The sequence below is a fragment of the Eurytemora carolleeae genome, unplaced genomic scaffold (assembly GCF_000591075.1).
Source record: "Eurytemora carolleeae unplaced genomic scaffold, Eaff_2.0 scaffold755, whole genome shotgun sequence".
Taxonomy (NCBI): domain Eukaryota; kingdom Metazoa; phylum Arthropoda; class Copepoda; order Calanoida; family Temoridae; genus Eurytemora; species Eurytemora carolleeae.
Window position 1 is genome coordinate 102,134 of NW_019396643.1, and position 26,724 is coordinate 128,857.

General features: G+C 33.7%; 1 protein-coding gene across 1 annotated transcript in view; it reads left to right on the forward strand.

The window, feature by feature from the left end:
- Positions 1–26,724, forward strand: part of LOC111706769 (sodium channel protein 60E) — a gene marked incomplete at its 3' end in the record, with an annotated part of 89,511 nt that overhangs the window by 24,797 nt on the left and 37,990 nt on the right. Inside the window, exons 9-17 of the mRNA XM_023479705.1 lie at positions 336–451; positions 11,989–12,031; positions 12,391–12,478; positions 17,479–17,571; positions 19,889–19,995; positions 20,419–20,558; positions 21,559–21,703; positions 23,500–23,634; positions 24,310–24,357. Coding sequence (XP_023335473.1) covers positions 336–451; positions 11,989–12,031; positions 12,391–12,478; positions 17,479–17,571; positions 19,889–19,995; positions 20,419–20,558; positions 21,559–21,703; positions 23,500–23,634; positions 24,310–24,357 — 915 coding nt within the window. The remainder of the gene's footprint in view (positions 1–335; positions 452–11,988; positions 12,032–12,390; positions 12,479–17,478; positions 17,572–19,888; positions 19,996–20,418; positions 20,559–21,558; positions 21,704–23,499; positions 23,635–24,309; positions 24,358–26,724) is intronic.

The following is a 26,724-nucleotide window of genomic DNA, read 5'->3' on the forward strand; positions in this document are numbered from 1 at the left end:
GAACACAGCACTGCCCAGGTTACTAAAAGTTACTCGCGCCATTTACCCGCACTTAAACGATTTTACCGGGAAACTAAATTTTCGCTATTAAAGTCTACTGCAGGCAAATGAGGAAATGCAAAGAAATAAGAATAAATGTTCATGGATTAAGCTTTTAAAAGCTCCAAAATAAAAGTTTCCACTGTAAATGCCGATTTTAACAGATGATGACGATTAGATCTATCTTATACTAAAGTTCCAACACATACAGTAATACTCTATGTTCCAACATCAGACTTATCTCCAGTTTACAGAACAATAGTTGAATTATTCGATTCTAAATCTTGTATTTATAGCTCCGTGGACTGGCAATCTATGTATCCGTGAACCAGTATTTTGATTACCTTGTGATGCTCACTATTCTCGCTAACTGCGCTTTCCTCGCTATGACGGAACCCATCAACGAGGCAGAGTAAGTATTATTTCTATTTTAATGAACTGGAAATAAATTTAATGAATTTGACTCCTGGATGCTCAACTACCTATACTGCTGGTTCAAAGGAATTGAGTCTTTGCCACAAACTCTGATTTTCTAATCACTATATCTTTGGAACCAAATGTTGTAGACCTTAAATATTTCAAACTATGAATTCTTTTAAATCAAATAATCTGAGTTTTAAATATCAAAGGTTTACAAGATCGGGTTCAAGAGATATTGGGGTTTAAACATTTGATTTTGTTCCAATTACTCAATTCCTTTGAATTACCGATTCACAGTTAAAGATTCATGAGGATTGAATCTGTGATTTAAGATTTGAACTGGCGGTATAGTTAGTTCGGCGAACTCTCCTATTCATTAAATTCAGTCTTATCAAACTCTACTGAAACATGACTATAATAGTTAAACTATACAATCAGATTAAAATAAAATACTGTTTTTCTACACTGAGACCCCTGGAATAAGATTATGACTGTTACACTAAAGTTAGGATTTTAAATAGTCCAATTAACATAAAGCACAGCATTCGAGCAGTTTACATAGACGATGTTGCACTTAAAAACTTGATTTTCAAGACGTTCAAACAGACACTACAATCCACATTAATTTTTTACATATCATTCATTTATTCTACTGTCTTCTGAATTTAAATCCACAAATCCAGTTTCCTAAACATATCTTGACAAAAGGAATAGATTAAGTATGCATGGGTTCTATGAAATCTAAAACGTATAAAAGAGGCATTAAAGGAATTGTCAAAGTAATTTAAGAGAACCTTTTTAAAATTTATCTAAAAATCTAGGTTTCTTTGTAGAATGTGACAATCTGCACCGTCAGGGCTCAAATATCAATTAACCATAATCTATTCTTAATTCTTGTGTAAAACCATGTCGGAATTCTGAAATGAAGAACTTTATTTTTGTTTCTGGATTCATCAAACGCCCTTCGCAAGTCCAAAATTGAATTCTTGAATCATGAATTGGGCTAAACAAATTTAAAATACAGATTCCCGATTCAAGTACGACAGAAGATTTGAAGAGATGGACAACTACTAGTAGAGTAGGACAGCTTCAAGTAGAGTAGGTCATCCTTGAGTAGAGTAGGTCATCCTCGAGTTGAGTAGGTCATCCTCGAGTAAAGTAGGACAGCTTCAAGTAGAGAAGAACAGCTTAAAGGAGAGTGGGACAACTTTGAGTAGAGTAGGACATCTTGAAGTAGAGAAGGGCAGCTTCAAGTAGAGTAGGACAGCTTTAAGTATAGTAGGACAGCTTCAAGTAGAGTAGGACAGCTTCACAAGTAGAGTAGGACAGCTTCAAGTAGAGTAGGACAGCTTCAGTAGAGTTGGACGGCTTCCAGTAGAGAAGGACAGCTTCAAGTAGATTGGGACAGCTACAGTAGAGTTGGACAGCTTCAAGTATAGTAGGATAGGTTCGAGAAGAGTAGGATAGGTTCGAGAAGAGTAGGATAGATTCTAGTACAAAAGGACATCCTTTGATAAAATAGGACAGATTTAATGTAGAGACAAACAACAGCTATGAGTACAAGAAGACATCTTGGTTTAGATTATGGCATCTTCATTTAGATTAGGACATCTTCGAGTTGAGAAGGACATCTTCGAGTTGAGAAGGACACCTTCGAGTAGATTTGAATAACTTTGAGTTGAGTAGGAAACCTTCGAGTTGAGTAAGAAAGCTTTGAGTAGAATAAGACATCTTCGAGTAGAGTTATGCAGCTTCGAGTAGAGAAGGCCAGCTTCGAGTATAGCATGATAGTAGATAAGGACAATCCTTAATAAACAGGACAGCTTCGAATAATCTTTTAGAGCTTCGAGTCTAGATTGTAAGTGTATGCTGAGTATATCCTTGATCCTCCAACCGCCTTTAGTATTCCTGAAACAAACTGTTTGAGATAAAGAAACCAGTGTTTTCTCTTGTCTTCTCGATTCTCAATCAAGACACAAATAAACCATTTTCCTCCTTACTCCCTCAACTTTCTTCTGAACCCACCACGCGCCTTTTAACTTATTCCTTAAACTAACAAATTTAGATTTTAATTGTTGCTCTGAAAGTCGCCAATTTTATTTGCGCGGGTTTCTCTTTTTGAATTGGTACATTTTCAAAATTAATAAATGTCAACATTTTAGTCCAGGCTAAATTTTTCGAAATTGACGGTTCATTAAACTTTTTTGGGGTAAAGTTAGTTGCCACCAAATATTTTGACCCGAATGGTTCTGCCGTTTTGACGTTTATTGGATACAGGCATGCAGACAAGCCTTTATATAATATATGTAGATTACTGTATTCCTAGTTACCTCTTGGAAAAAAATCAAATATCTTTTATCATGCTACTGCCTAGAATTATTAGAATGATTTAAATGCAAAATATCAGAACCAAAAAGCCCCCCCCCCCTCCTCCTCCCCTGGAGAATAAATAAAAGGTTTTATCCAGGATTATCTAAGAATTTATCATTATCAATTTCACCAGATAATAGACTATATCTGACCTGCACTAATCTCCTCTTATCACGCAACCATCCTCAACATATTTCAGGGAGGTGGGGGGAGGGTGTTGGACGCCCCCATCCCCTCTAGATTTTTTTTGCACGAGCACTCTCATTTTTGACACCATCACTTTGAAATTTTTTTTCTTTAAAGGAAAAGTAGTTCAAAGGATTTTTAATGTATTTTTTAATGCATCGGGTAGGATACAGCCTCTACAGGACGGGTAGGGTACAGCCTCTAAAGGACTGGTAGGGTAAAGCCTCTACAGAACGGGTAGGGTACAGCCTCTACAGGACGGGTAGGATACAGCCTCTACAGGACGGGTAGGATACAGCCTCTACAGGACGGGTAGGGTACAGCCTCTACAGGACGGGTAGGATACAGTCTCTACAGGACGGGTAGGGTACAGCCTCTACAGGACGGGTAGGATACAGCCTCTACAGGACGGGTAGGGTACAGCCTCTACAGGACGGGTAGGGTACAGCCTCTACAGGACGGGTAGGATACAGCCTCTACAGGACGGGTAGGGCACAGCCTCTAAAGGACTGGTAGGGTACAGCCTCTACAGGACTAAAAAGGATGGTCCATGTACAAAAATCTAAAATAGCCCATACATTTTTTTCATTAAAGCTGCCCCGTACATAAAGCTTCATATTTCATGGTTTAAGGATAACAGTTCTTATATTCATACAAACTCCGATTTTCTAATCACTATATTTTTGCAACCCAAAGACCTTAGATCTTTTAAACTTTAAAGCTTCTTAGATTAAATAATCTAATTTGTATTGTCAAAAGTTCCAACCATCTGATTGCAAGATATAGAATCAGAAAATCTAAGCTAGCGGGAAAGACTCAAGTCTTTTGACAGATTAATCTTACAAGTTCTGCCTTAAATTTTTTTAACGTTAAATAATTTTTATTAGCTTAAGTATAGTCGGATACATCGGATAGGCTTTTCAGCTTCTACCGGTTTCAACAATACTGCATTGTATCGTATTCGCTTCTTTTATTTTTTCTTACTTATTTCTAGTTTTTGGCAAAAAAACTTGAAAGTATGACAAAGGCCAACATTAGACGCCCCACCCTTAAATAAATTTGAAAAAATATCTGAAATTGTATTCTAGTCTACTCTTTCTTTCCCTCATTCAGCTTGGCATGAAACTCATGAGACATTATAATTGCAGATAGATTTATTAATTGATATTGGTTTATTCATTTTCCACACACAGTTCAGTACAGTACAGTACAGTTCAGTACAGTACAGTGCAGTTCAGTACAGTATTATGAGCAAAATACTGTATACAATCTATAAATAATCTCCACAATATATACATAAAATTACTAGTTATATTCCTTGTTCCACACACAGTTCAGTACAGTATTATGAGCAAAATACTGTATACAATCTATAAATACTCTCCACAATATATTCATACAATTACTAGTTATATTCCTTGTTCGACGGAGCTCATATACATTGGACATATAAATATATAGGAATGATAGAGTTATTTTGGATTTTATAGTCTGGGCTTGATATATTGATAAGGTCCGCCAAACCAACGACAACAAAAGGAATTGAGTCTTTGTCACAAACTCTTAATTTATAATCCCTATTTCTTTGGAACCGAATGTCGTAAATCTTTGATATTTCAAACTTATATTATTTGATTTAACAGAATTCATAGTTTGAAATATCTAAGGTCTACGACATTGGAATCCAAAGATATAGGGTTTAGAAAAGTAGAGTTTGTGGCAAAGACTCAATTCCTTTACATTTTGAATTTAAACAAATTTTTACATTTTTTTTTCAAGTTAGATTTATATTGTTAATCTTTGATGTGTTGATTTGAGATTGTAAACCTTTCTAGAACCAGATTCGAGTGAATATGGTATTATTCATTTTACTCCTCTTTTGTAATACATACAGACAGAAAACATGACAGCTGAGAGATAACTCAAAGATTTGGCTTTGATCTTTAAAATTATTTGCAGCATTTAGCCAAGACCCCCTAATCGGGATTAAGATCAAATCTTGAAGGTAAAAATAACAAAATTAGTTTCCAACGCTGTTTCTCAAATGTCATGTTTTGAGGGACACCCTGTAGATCCTGGATAGAGTTATTATACTAGGGCAGAAGGGTAGGAACAGAGATTGGTTGAGTTGAGATTTGAAAATTAGAGAACTAGAGTAAACACTGGGAGGAGGAGGAGGGGGCTGTGAATTTAGAGGGATCGGAGTTGGTGGATGTATTGGGGGATGGGTGGAGATGGGGCCATTGGCTTGGGGGAGGGGGGGGAAGACAAATGGAAAGAAAAGAAGATCTAAAGAAACATGGAAAATTTGAAAGAATGAGTTATAGTAGAGTAGAGAGAGTGCAGGCCTATGGAGGGGGGGGGGGCATGCTATCATCCTGATAGATGATTCAAACCTATATAGGCATGTATTGTATACATAAAAACTAATTAATGATGAATACTTTAGTTGTAAGCTTACAGAGCAATGTATAACAATAAGTAAATATTTAGATGTAAATAAGACGAACTAATTCTTAAATAAATCAAAATGATTTCCTAGTCATAATATCGGAACTATGGATTGTACTGAGTTGGTTGCTTCCTCTGTAATACTAGATTAGTATAAACTTCAGCAATTTGTAAAATTCCCTTTAGGTTTAACTTTTCCCCGTCCTTACCTCTCAACCAATCCACCCTTCTCTTTCCCCCTTCCTCCCTCCCCAGTGTTTCTTTAAACCCTCCCCCCCCTCTAAACCACACCCTTTCCCTTCTCTCCCACCCTCCCTCTCCCCCTGAACTTAATTCATCAAATAACCTTGCTGTAAGCTATAAACTACAATATAAACCCAGTTATCTTTTAGATCAATGTTCTAGTAGACTTAAAACTCAACAGAAGAAGGCGTAATAGGAGGAAGGAGAGAGGGGGGGAGACGGGGGTATATATTGTGTTAAAAAAGAATTCTCCCCGCGGGGGGGGGTTAAGAATTCTCCTGAGTGGAGACTAAGAAAGTGAGACTTTATTTTATTAAGAATTTATGAATTGTAAATAAAAAAAATCGTGAACATGTTAAATATTTCAGTCTAGAATTAAACTTTTAACATACCAATAGATTTGTGTTTTCAGTATAATGAGTGTGGCCTTCTCTTTTCTTGAGGACAATTTCTAATTCTGTCATTGGTAGTGGTTAAGAATTATATATTTCATATCATTTTGAGGGTTCTTTTTGATAGATATATCATTTTCTATATAGAAAATCTGTAGAAGAGACTTAATTAATCTGTTTTATAATAACCACTTTAGAATTTTTTATTCATCCCAGCGTGAGGTTTTCTCTAGCATAGCGCCCGGGCCTTATCAAACTAGTGAATCTTTAAAATATATTTCATTCATCTATTTCTAGATTCTGGATTAGTTTATTTGATGAAAAAGCTAAATCCATTAAATTCCTAAAACCCTTTGCCCGCCGAGCTTATTCTAGGATGGAGATACATTTCTTCTTCTTCAATCCTTGGTGTTAAACCAGATTATTCTAGGAGGGAGATATATTTCTTCTTCTTCAATCCTTGGTGTTAAACCAGATTATTCTAGTACGGAGATATATTTCTTCTTCTTCAATCCTTGGTGTTAAACCAGATTATTCTAGGACGGAGATATATTTTTTCTACTTCAATTCTTTGTGTTAAACCAGATTATTCTAGGACGGAGAATTTCTTCTTCTTCAATCCTTGGTGTTAAACCAGATTATTCTAGGACGGAGATATATTTTTTCTACTTCAATTCTTTGTGTTAAACCAGATTATTCTAGGACGGAGATATATTTCTTCTAATTTTATCCTTGGTGTTAAACCAGATTATTCTAGGACGGAGATATATTTCTTCTACTTCAATCCTTGGTGTTAAACCAGATTATTCTAGGACGGAGATATATTTTTTCTTCTTCAATCCTTGGTGTTAAACCAGATTATTCTAGGATGGAGATATATTTCTTCTACTTCAATCCTTGGTGTTAAACCAAATTATTTTAGAACGTAAGATTATTTTTTGACCTGACTTAGAAAACATTTTGCCATTTTTAACCATTTGTGGACAATTCAATATTCTTGTTACAATTTTTCTTTGGACTACATATTCTTTTAAGTGATGAACATCAAAAATTAGAATAATACAAATATAACTGCAAAAATAAAATTTTACTGTGATTCAATTATTCTGTGATTCGTCTGAGGGGTGTCTATTTGAACTCATAAGATATTATTATATTGCCTTACATTCATCATGCTATCCTATGATAATTGAGATTGATGGAAAACTTCAAGAAAGGAAGGGAATCCATCTATCTATCTATTTTTATAGTTTTGTTCATTCTTTAAATAACTTTTTTTTGTAGTTTTCTATATGTATTTAATGATTTTTATTCATTCATCATTCATTATATCATTTTAAGCTATCAAAGAGATAACCTCTATTAAAAAAAAATTTTTAAACCAATTTTGTAAATCAGAAATCTTGAACAAAATACTTTGAATAAGTAATTTTAAATTTTACATTAACGTAAACTCATTGGCTTAAACTATAGATCAAATTAAATTCATGAAAGTGTACAAGTTAACAAATTGTGTAAAAGTGAAATTTCATTTTCTCCTTCCCCCCCCCCCCACCCTAAAATAAACAATATCGAATCCTGTCATAAAAACCGTTTCTTCTTTTAAACATAAATGTCCTAAACAAACTAGGAGAAAAGTTAGGATCAAGATAGAACTAAAATAGAACCAAAAAAAAACTGAGTTTTTGCCCCAAACCCAAAAGGTGTAACCCTTTGATATTTCAGGCTTAGATTATTTGATCCAACATAATATTAGAGTTTTTAGCAAAAACTAATGTCATTCAGACAAATTTAGGTTAGATTTTTCTTCAGATTTTTAACATAATTGTTAATAAATTTGACATTAGAAATTTAAATGCATAAATCAATACCTTTGTGCATTAAAAATAGATTTTATAGATTAATTTTACTTTTCACAAGAAACTTTTAGTTTTAAAATAATTAAATAGAATTGTGTACAAAATGCACTTGTCAAATTGGTGTACTTAAAACAAAGCCACCCTACAAAAAGTTACAATGTATTTCAACATAATTTATTTTTCATTACTTTTATGCAACTAATGAATATTTGAGCATAAAATTATAAGTAGAGGAACTATAATGTCGCAAAGTCTAACAAGTATTTTCATAATTCCTTGATTGGAGCGCCTCTTATGGCTGATTAAAAAAATTTTATTTTTGGAATTTAATTTTTTGTTGACAAATTTGATTAATATTCAACCTGAATCAAAAACACCCCAGGGCAACCTTAAAATTCATTATTTGACATATTTGGAATAATTAAATAATGGATATATTTTTGTAGACAACAGAAATAAATTGTTCCTTATACTCTTCACATTTTTTATGCTTTTAATCAAATAAAGTGTAAACAGTAATTTATTAAATTGTGGTAATACTTGAACTAATTTTATTCAACTTGAAGAAAAAAGTTGAAAAGATTAAATGTTTAAAGAAATGAATAAATGATCCAACATTTAAAATACAAGCTCAGCTAAATCCATTCCTAATTTTAAATAAATCCACTTTTAGAATAAAATCCATTTTTCAAATAAATTGTTTTCTTTTGTTTATTTTAGATAAAATAAGATAGTTTGCAGAATGAAACTGAAAAGTTTTTTCTAGAAATAATCCCTCATTTTGATTTTTTGTCACTTCAAATATGGTGGGCTCAGAGAAAGGAAATGAGTCTGTGTCACAAACTCAAAGTATCTACTCCATATATCTTTGCAATTTGATTGTGTAATCTTTTGATATTTCAAACTTAGACTGTTTGATATAACAGAAATTATATTTTTGAAATATCTAAGGTCTATGACATTGGATTAAGTAGATATACTGATTAGAAAATCAGAGTTTGTGGCAAAGACTCAATTCCTTTGTTTTGAAAGGTTTTAAAAGAGAAATATTTAAGTTGAATATTTGAATTAAATCTTATTATGCTTAAAAAAACAATGGCAATCTAAGAAATTGTTTTTGATGATAGCAAATGACGTCATGGGAAGTCAAACCTGCAGTTCAGAGTCTAAAACTAAAGAACGAAAAGTTTTGACTTAAATTTTAAGTTCATGGTTAAATGCCACTTCTGACTTAATTTAAACCTGAACTTTAACCGCGAGGTTAAATATTTAACCCTCTGGTTAAATATTTAACTCGCCGAAATCGACGAGTTAAAATTTAAACACAGGGTTAAAATCTTGAAATCCTGCATTTTCCCTATTTGTCTGTTATTCAATCATCATTCAGCTGAGAAAGTGGCATTCAACTTTACGATATATTTAAAAGTGAAAACCTTGTTAAAGAAATTTCACGTTTTAGGTTAATTAATTTTTGCATGTAAACCCAAAATACGGTTGTAACTCGAAATATGTTTTGTTTTCGGTTACGTAATCAGCTGATTAGCGATGGTTATGTAATATTCTCCGTAAATCCTTTTCTCTGATTGGTTCAGATTTTTCCCGGGAAATTCAAATTTAAAATTGAGAAAGTTTAATATTTAAGTAGCTATTCATTATTTTACAGAACTTTTAACCTCGAACTTAAAATTCGCGCATTCTTTAGTTTTAGACTGACTATTAATGGTATAAGTGATGTCACAACAATTGTTTGAAATTAAATTCAACCAAAGAAAAGTTAACTTTAAAAAAAATCGAAAATAAATTAGAAATAAGATTAAAAAATCAAGTCGGAGTCTAAAACTAAAGAATGCGCGAATTTTAAGTTCGAGGTTAAAAGTTCTGTAAAATAATGAATAGCTACTTAAATATTAAACTTACTCTATTTTAAATTTGAATTTCCCGGGAAAAATCTGAACCAATCAAAGAAAAGAATTTACGAAGAATTATTACGTAAGTATCGGTATTCGGTAATCAGCTGTTTTTTAAATTTGAAATTATTTACGTGACGGAAAACAAAACTTATTTCCAGTTACAACCGTATTTTGGGTTTATGTGCAAACATTAATTAATCTAAAACGTGAAATTTATAAAATCAAGGTTTTTACTTTTAAATATAGCGTAATTTATAGTTGAATGCCGCTTACCGCTGAATGATGATAGACGAGATAGACAAATAGGGATTGCGGGATTTCAAGATTTTAACCCTTGAAGTCAGAAGTGGCATTTAACCATGAACTTAAAATTTAAGTCAAAACTTTTCGTTCTTTAGTTTTGGACTAGGTGTTTGAATTTTAACTCGTCGATTTCGGCGAGTTAAATTTTTAACCACAGGATTAAATATTTAACCATACGGTAAAGTTCAGGTTTAAATTAAGTCAGAAGTGGCATTTAACCATGAACTTAAAATTTAAGTCAAAACTTTTCGTTCTTTAGTTTTAGACTCTGCTGCTTAAAAAAAATTAATTCAAGATCCAGATTTAGAGAAAAACAATTAACTGTTTAGAAATATTAAATAGAAGAATTGACCAAGCTGAAATATCCTGATTTACAAAGCTTTAAATCTCAATAGAATTTTCATTTTGCACTTTCAATTCTGTAAATATTTGAGAATCCAATATTTATAAAATCTAGAGCTGCACATGTTGGTTAAATTGTTGTGAACCTTAGGCTTTAGTTTAACACTTTTCTTCAAGAATTATTTTGAAATTAACTTGAAGCAAATATTTAGTTGAAGACTGACATATAGATTTTAAAATTAAAAATGGAGAAGCTCAAACTCTTATTTTTTGTACCGCTGCGAATTTTTCCGTTGATTTTTTCGCTGGTGGGAGATTGTTGTCCATTGTTGATATAGTTTTGAAGTTGTTTCAGTAGTGAAGCTCCTCATAATGTGGATTCCTGAAATAGATCTATATAGTTTAGGTAATGTTTATCTATTAGACATTTTGTGATTATCTCAACTTTTTTTTATGGCAATTTTTCAAATGCAAACTAGTTTTGTGGTCTTATTCACTTTTATGTGTTTCTCAATCACATTTTTCCGTAGATGCTTCTTTTTCTGATGTTGCTTCTTTTCCCGGTGTTGTTCCTTTTTCCATTGTAGTTGTGTTTTGTACTGTTATTGCTGCTTGTATGGACTGTAGCTTCCATTGCTTATGCTTAAGATTTAAATACTAATTTGGTTGAGAAGTGTCGGATTCCGATGGGATATCTAGCTTGAGAGTGTCGGGTTCAGATGTTTTGAGAACGCCATGCTCGGATAATGGCTCCTATAATGTTGGTTTGTCAGTTTCTGACTCCATCATATTGATTTTTTCGGGGTCCAACTTTTGCAGTTCATCTAGTTCCGATTGGTGAGGATAGTCAGGCTCCAGCATATTCATCCTTGTTGCATTTTCCGATGAATGTGGCCCGTCTCCATTCCTGAAAATTCTTTAGCTCCCTGAAATTAACAGTAACATTATTAGCATTAAGCGTATGATACATAGCTCAGCCAACTATATTGACCCTTTTCAAATGTCTGCCAGTGTAGTTGGTGTACCGGGCAGGGCAGTACAAATTAGGACCGTAAAGTCGGGCCAGCTCAAATTCAAATGTACATGAGTTGAGTGTGAGATTTAACAGTGAATTAACTTCCAGATTAGCCATGCGACGAAAAACAAGGCTTAACAGTGGATTAATCACTAAATTAACCATGAGATTAAAAACAAGACCTAGGAGTGGACGAACCACCAGATTAACCACCAGATTAACCATCAGATATACCACCAGATTAACCGCCTGATTAACCATCAGATTAACCACTAGATTAACCACCAGATTAAAAACCAGATTAAACACCAGATTAAACACCAAATTAACCACCAGAGTAGCCACCAGATTAACCAACAGATTAACCAACAGATTAAAAACCAGATTAAACACCGGACTGATCAACATTTAAACACTAAATTAAGCCAGATTCAACATCACTTAATTATTATTTTCAGGTTTGTTTTTCTTGGAATTTATTCTGTTGAAATGGTGATAAAGGTAATTATTATTTAAGATACTATTATTATTTAAATGGCTAAAAAAAGCTAAACACAGAATTTGAACACTTACTACAAACTCTTATTTGTTTAATCTTTATTTCTTTGTAAACCTTCGATATTTTAAACCTGTACTATTTGATCCGAAATTATTTATTTTTTTCAAAACTCAATGATCTATCTGGAAAGACATAGGAGTTAGACAATTCGAATTTCTTGTCAAGTGTTAAGTTCCTAAGTTTATGTCAGCCTTAAACAAAATTTGAAACAAATTTAGAATTGTTTAATGAAGTCGACCACAAAAATCTGTTTATAGTGTGTTGTAAAGATTAGAAACAATTAAAACAAATTTTTGCAAAGGTTTGCGATCATGACATCATCAAGCTTCAAAGATGTAAGGATTATAAAAATAGAGGACGTGACGAGTATTCAATTTATTTATTAATGGGTTAGAGGGGAAAAATAATGTTATTTTAAAACATAATATTCCGGTAAATTGCTTTTAGGTTTAGTTACTGGAGATAAATATTTGTATGTACTGTGTACAATATACATACAATATGTACAGTGAAGAGTGTACACAGTTTCAAGAAAAATATTTTACTTAGGAGATAATTCTGTAATATTTTATCTATATACAGTCACACAGTGATAACCAGAAAATAATGGAATAGGCAGACGACATCATATCATTGCTTAAGCTTATATTGTAGTAAATGCCGTTCTCGTAAAACTACTTCCAAACCTATATCAATCCAGGTATCGATCGTCAGCTATCAACGTTAACACGGACACAAGCTCAGCTATCAAGGTCAACAGGGACACAAGCTCTTAAGCGATCAATGCCAAACCAATGGGCCGATCTTCTCAGCCATCAATGTCAACACGGGCATAAGCTCTTAGTCTTAAGCAATCAATGCCATACCAATGGGCACGATCTTCTCAGCTATCAATGTCAACACAGACACAAGCCCAGCTATAAATGTCAACACGGACACAAGCTCTTAATCGATCAATACCAAACCAATGGGCATGATCTTCTTAGCTGCCAATGCCAACACGGACACAAGCCCAGCTATAAATGTCAACATGGACACAATCTCAGCTTGTATGTTTCAACAAGGACCAAATTACTCTATCACCATAATCAAAGCGGAGTCTATACCAAATAATTTGTATTTAGATTATACGTTACAAGTTAACGTTAATCGATGTAATTACAAGTTTTACATCATTACATATAAATTTGGCTTGTCTGTCTGTTTGTCTGTCTGTTCGTTTGTATCCAATAAACGTCAAAACGGCTGAACCGATCGGGCCAACATTTTTTGTGGGACATCTAGGGACCCCAGGGAAGGTTTATGAATGATCAAAATTTTAAATATTTGTCTCCATCAAAATTCGATCTTCATTAAATTTTTTAAAATTTTGAAAATCGACGAAATTTTTTGTGAAAATCCGCGAATTATTTTTGTTTTGTTTTACACAAAGAGAACATGTTCACAATTAATTTAGAAGATGGGCGCGAAGCGCCCTCTAAGGCTAGTTATATAAAAACAGGGTAGCTTAAGGTACGTATTTACAAGATTAGCGTGGATAGATATAACGTAGTTAAGCCAACACAATACATGTTAACAGCGCAGTTTAAGTTTCAATGTACGTATTTAAGATTAGCAAGGATATACATAAACGTACTTAAGCTAATCACAATTCATGTTAATCATGTTACGTACTTATTTACAGCATAGATAATTAATAATGTACAATGTAGCTCAGGTTTTCAGATATTGTGTTGCACAATATTTATTATAATTACGCAATATGTATTATAATATCACGTTGCTGCATCAAAGCGAATAGTTGTACTAGACACTTATTAAATCCCTAATTTAATGAAATGGGTCTGTTTACCTAGCACAAATGCTATGTCTCATGCGTATTGGACTTTTTAAAGTAGTTAGATTCTGAAATTCGTCTTCGTATTTCAGAGTTTTCTGGTTATCACCAGGGATTTGCTTAAACCCCCTGCAGATATGATTGCTTGAAGCATTATTGCAAGGAACACAGTTATTGAAGATTTTTATCTGTATTTTAATAAACATCTAGCTGAAGGGCCCGGCGTTGCCCGTGGGGCAAAAAAAAAAAAAAAAAAAATTTGAAAAAAATGTCAGCCCCTTTGGTCTTGTTTCATCTATATAGATTAAAAATACTTCTGATAAGAGGGAAAAGGAGAAGGACGGTATATTATTTTCCCAGCAGCTTTGTTTCTAGCAATCAAGATTAGAGCAACCACTTAGCAGCCTTTGAAATATTTTCCTTTTAACTGGAACATACGGTTTGGTGTAAGTTTTTTAACATACACCTTTCAGCTTTGGTTGCACATAATGTAAACTCTTTAACTATGGTTGCAGACTGAAGGTTTTTTTTTATAAGATACACCCTTTAACTATAGTGACAGACTTTAGGTTTATTACAAGATACACCCTTTAACTATATTGACAGACTTAAGGTTTATTATAAGATACACCCTATAACTATATTGACAGACTTAAGGTTTATTATAAGATACACTCTTTAACAATGGTGACAGACTGAAATTTATACAATAAACACCCTGTAAATTTATTTATATAATATACACCCTGTAACTATGGTTGCAGACTGAAGTTTATATAAGATACACCCTATATCTATGGTTGCAGACTAAAGCTTATCTAAGAATAGCTTTGGAACTCAGCTTTGCCAGGAGTTTTCCCTTCAAAAATGGACCCACTCAATTGAGAAATTTAAAACCAAGCTAAGAACATTCTAGTGGTTCTTACGAGTTCCTTAATCAAAATTTGAGATAAATTGGTCAAGTGGTTCATATGAGTTATGATTGAACCAACTAACAGAGATAACTACTTTATATATATATAGAAAATAGATTATACCTTGAAACTATGTTCGCAGATTCAGGCCCTAAGACAAGAAAGAAACCCGTTAATCATTAATGCAGGACTCTGTACACTGGACACTAATAAAGTGTAAATATTTACGGAACTCTGTACACTGGACGGTAATAGAGTTTAAATATTTACGGAACTCTGGACACTGGGCGGTAATAGAGTGTAAATATTTACAGAACTCTGTACACTGGACATTAATAGAGTGTAAATATTTACGGAACTCCGTACACTGGACGGAAATAGAGTGTAAATATTTACAGAACTCTGTACACTGGACAGTAGTAGAGTGTAAATATTTACGGAACTCTGTACACTGGACGGTAATAGAGTGTAAATATTTACAGAACTGTGGACACTGGACAGTAATAGTGTGAAAATATTTACGGAACTCTGTACACTGGACGGTAATAAAGTGTAAATATTTACAGAACTCTGTACACTGGACGGTAATAGAGTGTAAATATTTACGGAACTCTATACACTGGACAGTAGTAAAGTGTAAATATATACAGAACTCTGTACACTGGACGGTAATAGAGTGTAAATATTTACGGAACTCTGTACACTGGACGGTAATAGAGTGAAAATATTTACAGAACTCTGTACACTGGACGGTGATAGAGTGCAAATATTTACGGAACTCTTGCTTTATGTGTGCCAGAATTTCGTAGATTTAGAAAGCGACAATTTTCTGTAATAAAAAGATTTTAAATATCAGTTTGTTATAAACGGCCTTTTACCTTTTAAATATTCATAATTGTTTGGGTTGGAGTAGCTCCTTATTATTCATACTCTGTGTATTGTTTTTTCTTCGTAACTGTATATACTCTGTGGGTGGGATGGATCTGTTTCGTATATATATATACTCTATGAGACTATGGGTGGGTTGGACTAGCTCAATGTATATACTCTGATTTTTGGATTTTCTCAGTGTATGTATATACTCTCTGGTTTGGATAAGGAAGGATAGAATGCAAAAACAGTTGATGCTCCGTTTTAACCATTCATGTTAATGTAGCAAAGAACATTTACCCAACTTTTCCTCCTTAATTTTTAATGTAGTTTCTCAAATCCTAGAGTCATGTTGGGATTAAGAAGTTGAGATGCCAAGTTAATTTAAATTGTCAATTTCTACTTTTATAACTTTTCCTTTAACCACACAGCCGGAATCCTATTAATTTTCTTCCTTTCCATTCTTCTCTATCTTTTTTATTAACTCTCTCCTTCTCTTTGCAACTCCGAGTAAAGGAAAATGAAGGAAGTATTAAGTTTAGGTAAAAGTGAGGGTTAAAGCAAGTGTAAGTGAAGGGCAGGATAAGTAAAGGTTTTTTTCGGAAGTTTAAGTTTCAAAGGGAAGGGAAGGGTCCGTGAAGGTGAAAGAGGGGAAAGTAAAATTGGCAAAAAGGAGAAAGGATCCGGAAAGGAAAAAGAGGAGAAAGTAAAATTGGTGAAAAGGAGAAAGGATCCGGAAAGGGAAAAGAGGAAAAAGTAAAATGGGTAAAGAGGAGAAAGGATCCGGGAAGGGGGAAGAGGAGAAAGAAAAATTGGTGAAAAGGAGAAAGGATCCGGGAAGTGGGAAAAGGAGAAAGTAAAATTGGTAAAAAGGAGAAAGGATCCGGGAAGTGGGAAGAGGAGAAAGTAAAATTGGTGAAAAGGAGAAAGGATCCGGGAAGGGGGAAGAGGAGAAAGTAAAATTGGTAGAAAGGAGAAAGGATCCGGGAAGGGGGAAGAGGAGAAAGTAAAATTGGTAAAGAGGAGAAAGGATCCAAGAAGGGGGAAGAGGAGAAAGTAAAATTGATAAAGAGGAGAAAGGATCCGGAAAGGGAAAAGAGGAGAAAGTAAAATTGGTAAAAAGGAGAAACGATCCGGAAAGGGAAAAGAGGAGAAAGTAAAATGGGTAAAGAGGAGAAAGGATCCGGGAAGGGGGTAGAAGAGAAAGTAAAATAGGTAAAAAGGATAAAGGATCCGGAAAGGGAAAAGAGGAGAAAGTAGAATTGGTAAAAAGGAGAAAGGATCCGGGAAGGGGGAAGAGGAGAAAGTAAAATTGGTAAAAAGGAGAAAGGATCCGGGAAGGGGGAAGAAGATAAGGTAAAATTGGTAAAAAGGAAAAAGGATCCGGGAAGGTGAAAGAGGAAAAAGTAAAATTGGTAAAACGGAGAAAGGATCCGGGAAGGGGGAAGAGGAGAAAGTAAAATTGGTGAAAAGGAGAAAGGATCCGGGAAGGGGGAAGAGGAGAAAGTAAAATTGGTAAAAATAACTGTTTTTTTTGCATGTTGTGGATTGTATACACATTTTTAAAATCTAGTTCGTCATTGTAGGATTAATTATCGTTTAAATAAGTTGTAAAATTTAAAGCAACCTCATTTAAAATTATTTCAGAATTACAACATGCATTTACACTTAATTGATAAAGAAAAAAAAGAAATTTTTTTTGAATTTATAATTTTATATTTTAGGATTTACAATTTGATATTTTAGGAATTACAATTTAATATTTTAGGATACCTCACTACCTTCGTTGAGATGGGAAACTTTGCAGGCTTGAGAACTTTTAGGGTTCTGAGAGCTCTTAAATCTGTTTCAATCATGCCAGGTATTTCAGTCCTTTAAATCTGTTTCAATCATGCCAGGTATTTCAGTCCTTTAAATCTGTTTCAATCATGCCAGGTATTCCAGTACTTTAAATCTGTTTCAATCATGCCAGGTATTTCAGTCCTTTAAATCTGTTTCAATCATGCCAGGTATTTCAGTACTTTAAATCTGTTTCAATCATGCCAGGTATTTCAGTCCTTTAAATCTGTTTCAATCATGCCAGGTAGTTCAGTACTTTAAATCTTTTTCAATCATGCCAAGTAGTTCAGTCCTTTAAATCTGTTTCAATCATGCCAGGTATTTCAGTACTTTAAATCTGTTTAAATTATGCCAGGTATTTCAGCCCTTTAAATCTGTTTCAATCATGCCAGGTATTTCAGTCCTTTAAATCTGAATCATGCCAAGTAGTTCAGTACTTTAAATCTGTTTCAATCAGTTCAGTACTTTAAAACCCCTGTATTACTTAAATCTCAAAACCCATTTTCTCTTTAAAGGGACTGTCATTGTAATTCCAAGGGATTAGATGCCCGTTTTCACCCCTGTATTTCATTTCAACTTGATTAAAAGTAAACGGTCGGAAAATGCCTAATAGATAATACGGATAAAAAAGTCGACACAGGAAATTTGAATATTTGTGATTTTAAGTCTCACAGACTTACTTGATAGCTGCAACTGATATATTTATACAAATGTTCTGAGTTAGGAACCTTATGTGTATAATAATTCTTTTAAACAATGCCAATTTTCATAAAATGTTGCGCTATATCGGTAAAATTTGTTGAAATTTGTTGAAAAACGATTTCATGTAATTATTACATTTTTTTAATGAGGAAAACGGAATAAATACCAATAATGAACCTGAATATATCGGTTTCTTTATCTGCCCGGAATACCGGGTGATTATTTTTTATATTCTCCGTATTCAGATAATGAAGTTGTGCAGGCTGTGGGATAATTAGGGATATGCGTCGTTTTATTTAGTTCTTATCGTTAAATAATATTTTAACAATGATATTTATTATATATATTTACCACATTTTATTTACTACAATGTTTTGATATTCCCCTTATAATTAATTTTTAAAAAATCTTTTATTGTTTGCTGTTTTTTTTTTTTATCTAAACTATCTTGGTATGAGAAATTTTAGCTTTTCATCTTTTCTCTTAAGCATAAAAATACTTGCAAAATTTCAAAAATGAATCAAATACCTTAACATCTTTACACAGACACAAAACGAAAATGAAAGAGATCCCCTTCCCTATGCAGATAATTAGATTTGTTATAAATTGATTACATATATCCTGGAGACTATACAGGATAATATATTCAAATATTCTGCCAATATAATTGTTATATTAGGCTTAATCAATACTTATAAACAGTGATAACCAAGCAAACTCTGAAATATGAAGACAACTTTTAGAATTAAGTTATAACTTTAAAAAGTCCAATGATCATTAGTCACATCAATTGTGCAGTGTAAACAACCCTATTTTACTAAATTAGTGAATAACTAAGTGTCTAGCAAACCTATTTGCTTTATAACAACGTCAAATTTAATGTCGTTTTCCAATTGTATTGTTTTCTGGTTATCACTGCAATATAATACCGAAAAATGGTTAAATATAAATAAACAAATGTGAATTAGAAGTATTTACGAACATTCATTTTTATTTTTTTATTATTTTTCTCAAATCTCTTGAAGACATTGTTTTTCTTCAAAAAATGAAAGCTTTCCGTGTCTTAATATGTAGGGTGGAGGTGGGATATGATTAATTATAAAGACACAAATTAACTAATATTATTTGAAGACACCCTGTAGATTAATTATATTTGGTATTTACTTGTCAAAGTTACGTTTATATAGTTTCTAATAACCTTGATTTATAAAATCCTAATATTCATTGAATTTGCTTCATTAGAACATGAGGTATCAGATAATCAGATCAAGTATAACATATCTGATGCGTCATAATGCGTACGTCACAGGATCGGCACTTTTGATTAAACATTTCGTTTCTAATTAATTTTCCACAGTGTATATTGAGATCAAGTGCTCTAGTTTCATGGCCTGAGATAAACACTTTAGTGTGAAGCGCTAATCTATAACGCTTGTTTGCGATAACCACTGTAGTGTAACAGCTTTCAAATGGGAGTTTAAACTTTAAGAATCAAATTATACACGCTGCGCTACCGCAGGATAGTCTTGAATTGATATAATCCAAAGGACTACACATTACACAAGCAAGAGATTGCTTCGTAGTGCGTATTCCTAGGATTATCAACACACAAGTTGTGACGTCTGATCATTTTTCAGGATTGAAGACAATCATTAACGCTCTGTTGCACTCTGTGAAGCAGTTGGCGGAGGTCATGACCTTGACAATATTCTGCCTCATGGTCTTTGCACTCTTCGCCCTTCAGGTAGATAATCAGGGTTCAGGTAGATGATCATGGTTTAATTAGATGATCAGGATTCAGGTAGATGATCATGGTTTAATTAGATGATCAGGGTTCAGGTAGATGATCAGGGTTCAATAAGATCATGGTCAGGGTTCAATAAGATGATGGTCAGGGTTCAGATAGATGATCAGGGTTCATGTAGATTGTAAGGTTTCAGACAGATGATCAGAGTTCAGTAGATGGTCTGGGTCAGGGTTTTGGTAGAAAATCAAGGTTTAGGTAAATGATCAGAGTTTAATAAAATGATGGTCAGGGTTCAGGTAGATGCTCATCGTTCAGGTAGATGTTTAGGGTTCAGGAAGATTTCAGGGTTTTGTTCAATCTGAAATTTAAGGAAAAGGAAATTGAAGTAAAAAAATAAACATTTATAAATATTTTTTTAAGGTGTATATGGGTCAGCTACGGAATAAATGTGTACTTGATGTACCTGCTACTGCTAACTGGAGCTTATGGACAAACAATGAGAGAAACTGGTTTCTTAAAGAAGGAGTTCCAGAACTATGTGGGAATGCTAGTGGAGCAAGGTAATTATAAAAGAAGGAGTTCCAGAACTATGTAGGAATGCTAGTGGAACAAGGTAATAATTAAGGAAGGAGTTCCAGAACTATGCGGGAACGCTAGTGGAGCAAGGTAGATAGATATAAAGTAAAGGAGGGAGTTCTAGAACTATGGGAACGCTAGTGGAGCAAGGTAGATTTAAAGTAAAGGAGGGAGTTCTAGAACTATGGGAACGCTAGTGGAGCAAGGTAGATATAAAGTAAAGGAGGGAGTTCTAGAACTATGGGAACGCTGGTGAAGCAAGGTACGTAAGAGTAAGACAAAGAGAGTTCTAATATAGATAACAATGAAGTGTGTTCCGAACTGAATTAACACAGTTTTTAAAGAGGGTTTAAAAGCTATATCAATTCATTCAATTCTACCCTTCACCCCCTTTTGCCCTATGGTACTTAACTTAACTGTACCTAATCCAAGCGTAGTATCGTGTAAAAAGACTCTACAAATTCAGAAAAGTAGAATATTAATACTTTTAAGCAATATTTTTGTATTTTACCACTAACAAAGTGTTATTGTTATTTTGTAAAAAAAAATTACAAATGCTATAAATAAATACTTATATGATAAATATTAATACAACGATGTTGTTTGTAGCAGCTGGAGCTTCCTGAGCTAAACGATTAAATAAATCATCAGTAAACTTTGCTAAACAAAAGTTTTTTGTTTGTTTAGACATTCTTATGCTTTGTAATAGGGCTAACTACGACTCATAAACCTGTTTGACTTTTTAGCATGATGGACCAGAATTTTTTTTGGAATTTTTCTATCCAATAAACCCTGAAAAAAAAATATTTTACCCCGTTCAAAAAATGTTAGAAGTCTTGGTTTCAGACAGGGTGGCCCATAAAGGGCGAAACTTCAATGACGACCAGAAATGATAGACTGAGAGAAGTTCATACTGATGCGGAGAACTACAAATTTATGATATATTATTGAACAAAATCCACAATTTTACATTTTCAAATTTAGATCGTGTCCCCACGGTTACACCTGTCTGGGGAGTATAGGCGGAAATCCCAACTTTGGATTTACAAGTTTTGACAATCTGCTCTGGTCTATGCTGACAACATTCCAACTTATCACACTGGACTACTGGGAGAACGTTTACAACATGGTGAGTGAGCAGAATATTTGATAATAAACTGCGGGATGATTGTCGACGTCGTAATTTCTTTCGTACACAGTACCGCTAAGTCTTTGGCATTGAAAATTATAAAAATTAAGAAAATGTGCTTTTCACATTTTAAAAATATTTGACAGTTACAAATACAGTTGGATTTATAAAGCTATGGAGTAAAAAGGCTATTCTTAGACTTGCTTGTGTGCAGTGTACATACTACATAGACCCATCTTGCTTAGTGTGCAGTGTACATACTACATAGACCCATCTTATTTAGTGCGCAGTGTACATACTACATAGACCTATCTTATTTGATTTTTAAGTGATTAGTAAAACTTTTTCCTTATAAAATGAGAATCTTTGAACACGATGGTGCAAAACCTTTACATGATGTAATAGAATTGTTTGAAAAGTCTTAGGTCTACGACGACATTGGTTTGCAAAGATCGGGATTAGCAAATCAGAGTTTGTGGCAAAGACTCAATTCACTTTAAATCCTCATACTTGGATATTTTATCCTTAACGTATTCAGTAAAATGTTTATGCATTAGCAACTTAGCAGTAAAAGAATTCATGAATTTCCTGTTGTAATTATCTTTAAATATTTTTACCTTTTTGAGATAAACATTCAGTTTACATTTAGCTCCTTGAAGTAAAAAGGGCAATTTAGCAAGATGAAAATATGAAATTGAGTGGTTTATTTTGTCCCCCCCCCCCCCTGCCCGAGTTATGATCTATCCAAGGTACTAATGCAAGGAAAGTTATTTCAGAGGTGTACGCATTTTTTGTACTGCAGTGTATTGTCTTTGGGCGGAAAAGTAAACACAAGACAGATGTCACAGCCTGACATGGGATCAATTTTCACAAAAATAATCTATGCGAAATATTCTGGACATAGGAAACTATTATGTGACTTTATTATCAAAATTAAATGCTTTTAACCTCCTCGGATACTAAACGAACACTGATGCATCTATTCTTGTTTACAAATTCCGCCCAGAGAGAACTGGTTTCAATATGTACGCAGAGTATACGCGACCGCCATTAACTTTCCTTTGCAGTATAGTACCTCGGATTTATCTATGCGTTGATGTAAGCCTCCAACCCTAACCTCACATTAAATTAACGAGGATGAAACTAATCCAACCTAAGACAAACACTGCACAGGAACAACAAGAAAACATCCTTTATTTAAGTGGCCATTAATTGTCTGAAAACGGGCATAAATCTTCTAGTGGCGACAATACTTAGTTTTGAGCCTAAAGAGGCCCATTCCTGGCCTTAATACAGTTTGGCCATAAATGGTAAAAATAAACTTCTCTGCTTTTTAATTTTCTTTTGAAATTATCAATTAAGGTACAGGGTGTCCCACAAAACAAGCTAGTAGCAAGACGATTTGAAAGTCGAAGTCGTCTTTGATATTTGAATTTATTTTTGACACTCAGTCATCAATCAACAAGTATGATTCTTGAAACATATCATATCTCGGGCAATATTGAATTCACATGAAAGGCAGACCACGTTTTGGAAATGCCAGGACTAGTGATATTTTGTGATTAATATCTCTAGAACTTCTAAAATTAGGTTTGCAAATAAATGCCGAAAATCATATAAAAAATCAAGACGACCTTGAAGTCGTCTTGCTACTGTCATGTTTCGTGGAACACCCTGTATTTGAATGACAAATATACATTGGCTTAATGATATTTTTTTATAGTGTATATTACAAGTTGATTCCCCGTAATAAACGCAAAGGATTAATGATTAATTTGAATTTACTTGTTGTTTAGGTAGTTGCAACTGGTGGACCAATACATGTAATCTTCTTTACAATTGTCGTCTTCTTCGGATCCTTCTATCTCATCAACCTCATGCTAGCTGTCGTAGCCATGAGCTACGAGGAGGAAGCCGACCTTATGAATGCGGTAAATATATATGGGATTAATGTCGTCGTCTATAAAATCATGTTTATTTGCTCTGGATGTAACTCGAAATATTGGTAATACTGCCTACTGAATATTGAATACCGGAAGGCGAAGGCCGGAAACCGGAAATTGAATTCGTTTAACCCTTCTTCTCGGTAGAGTATACTTAACAGAGCATTCCTGGGATTTAGAAAACCTAAATCTTAGGAAAACCCTAACCAAGGACAGTGTGGAAGGGGGAGAGATGAAGAAAATTACAAATTAGATTTTCCTCTGAGACCCGGTTTTACTGAGGATAATTGTATACTAACATAGGTGGAATCTTTAAGGGAGTGGTCGCGGAAAGTAAAAGAGTGTATAGGATGAACAATACTTAAAATATAAATCTATTAATATCAATTTTATTTCCATACGATATTTCTGTAAAGATACAATTATTTCCAATCAGGTCTGCCAGTGAAAAAACAACCGGTTTCTTACGACTTTTTGGGTCTTTGGAGAAAAATGTATCCTGATTATTCTTGACTATATTTTTTTCGCGAACTATTCCTTCGGAATTACGGTTGTGAAACCTTGAGGTATACAAATATTTGGATTTTGCACGTTTTATAAATTCCACGGACAACGCCGGGTAATTCAGCTAGTTGTAGAATATAAGTAGAAAACAATGTTTAGGAACGAGCAAGAGAAGCAGATGAAGCTGCTCAGCATAAGAAAAAAGAGGTAAGCAAGGGGGAGGGGTAACTTTTTACGACAAACAAAGTGCAAAAGCTTTCTAAAAAGTTAAGAATTCTCTTCAAAATCCTTAACAATACCAGAGCAATAAAAATTTTATGTGTGGATCGTATTTTTTTTTGGATACATTGTGATTGTTGATAGTTTAATATAAATTCTGAAATATGAAATATAGTAATATTAATATCTCCAAACATTTAAGAAAAAATGCAAAGTCCAAAATAAGCTTTTATAACATTTGAAACATAAATTAGTTTGTAACAACTAACGGATCAAATTTTACCAAGTTTTCATTATCTATTGGGGAATATATGGATGACCCCAGGTTTTACAGTTTACCATGTTTTCATTATCTACTGGAGAATATATTGACGACCCCAGGTTTTACAGCTTACTGTTTTCATTATCTACTGGAGAATATTTGGACGACCCCAGGTTTTACAGTTTACCATGTTTTAATTATCTACTGGAGAATATATGGACGACCCCAGGTTTAACAGTTTTCCATGTTTTCATTATCTACTGGAGAATATATTGACGACCCCAGGTTTAACAGTTTTCCATGTTTTCATTATCTACTGAAGAATATTTGGACGACCCCAGGTTTTACAGTTGTTCAAAAGATTAATGGCCACACGGTGGAATCCTGAAGTATTATGGTCGTAATTAATTTTCCCCAGAAAAATAATGAATTCTATTGGTTCAAAAGAATTTAAAACTTTGTCATTCTGCCTTACCTGAACTAAAAACTTTCCTAATTCATTCTAAACCTAGTTTCCCCTTCCTTCTGTCTCAGTTTTATTTTATAATTGTGTGCCTTTCAAATCCATATTTTTAATAAGTACCTAACTTCTATTATAAGGGAAAAGAAGGATAGCACTCTTTACAAGCAATTAATTTTTGTGTCTCAGAACCCTCTTTATTCTCTTTCTGTGCTATTTATATTTTAGTTTTGTCAGTTCCTGCTTTGTTCCATTTTGTCATTTTGAACACCAAATAGAGAGATAAAAATCCTCCCTCTTACAGTCCATTAATTAACTGTGTCCTTAAAGTTTAGTTCCCTTTCTATTCCCTTTCTGTTCTCTTTCTGTTCTCTTTCTGTTTCCTCTCTGTTTCCTTCCTGTCCTCTTTCTGTTTCCTTTCTATTCCCTTTCTGTTCTCTTTCTGTTCTCTTTCTGTTTCCTCTCTGTTTCCTTCCTGTCCTCTTTCTGTTTCCTTTCTATTCTCTTTCTGTTTCCTTTCTGTTTCCTTTCTGCTTCCTTTCTGTTTCCTTTCTGTTTACTTTTTGTTCTCTTTCTGTTTCCTTTCTGTTCTCTTTCTGTTTACTTTTTGTTCTCTTTCTTTTTCCTTTCTGCTCACTATTTTTTTCTTTCTGTTCCCTTTCTGTTTCATTTCTGTACCCTTTCTGTTCCCTTTCTGTTCCCTTTCTGTTCCTGTACTGTACCCTTTCTGTTCCCTTTCTGTTTCCTTTCTGTTATCTTTCTGTTCCCTTTCTGTTCCTTTACTGCTTCCTTTCTGTTCCCTTTTTGTTCCTTTACTGTTCCCTTTCTGTTTCCTTTCTGTTCTCTTTCTGTTCCCTTTCTGTTTCATTTCTGTATCCTTTCTGTTCCCTTTCTGTTCCCTTTCAGTTCCCTTTCAGCAGTTTTTCCTTTTTCTCTTATTTGATTGGAAGACTTAACATAGGATTTGTTTAAATAAAAATGTTCCTGGTTAAGTTGTGTATTTGGACCAAGATAGATTAGCAATTTAGACAAACAAACCTTTCCAAATCCGGTAGTTGTTGATTAAACAGAATACATTCAACCAGTTTCAAATGAATATAAGCCCTATTCTCACCCAAGAGACTTATTTCAACTCTCATCAGCCAAAATTCACAGATTAGAAAATACGAGGGTCGGGAACTACTATTAAAGGAACTGAGTTTTTGTCACAAACTAAAATTGTCTAATCCATATACCTTTACAATCTGATGATGTAAATCCTTGATATTTCAAACTTTGGGTTAGATGCTCTGTCAGCCATATTGGTTTCTATTTTGTTTATAATTGGTATTTTGTAAAAATCAGAAACAGAACTCAGAGAATTGATCGTACACAATTTCTATTAATTATATAACACAAGGTGGGGCAATAGGATTTACGTACATTTTGTAGTGAAATATTTGAACAGCTGCAGAACTGTACGTACCTTTCAGTTCGGCTTTATTTGGGGTTCTGTAGTTCCGGTAGATCTACAGCTACTTTACTTTTAGTAGAATCTACTGAGGTTTACCATCCCACCCTCGTTCTGCAGTTCCGGTAGATCTACGCTACTTTACTTTAAGTAGATAATCTACTACGGTTCACCATCCCACCC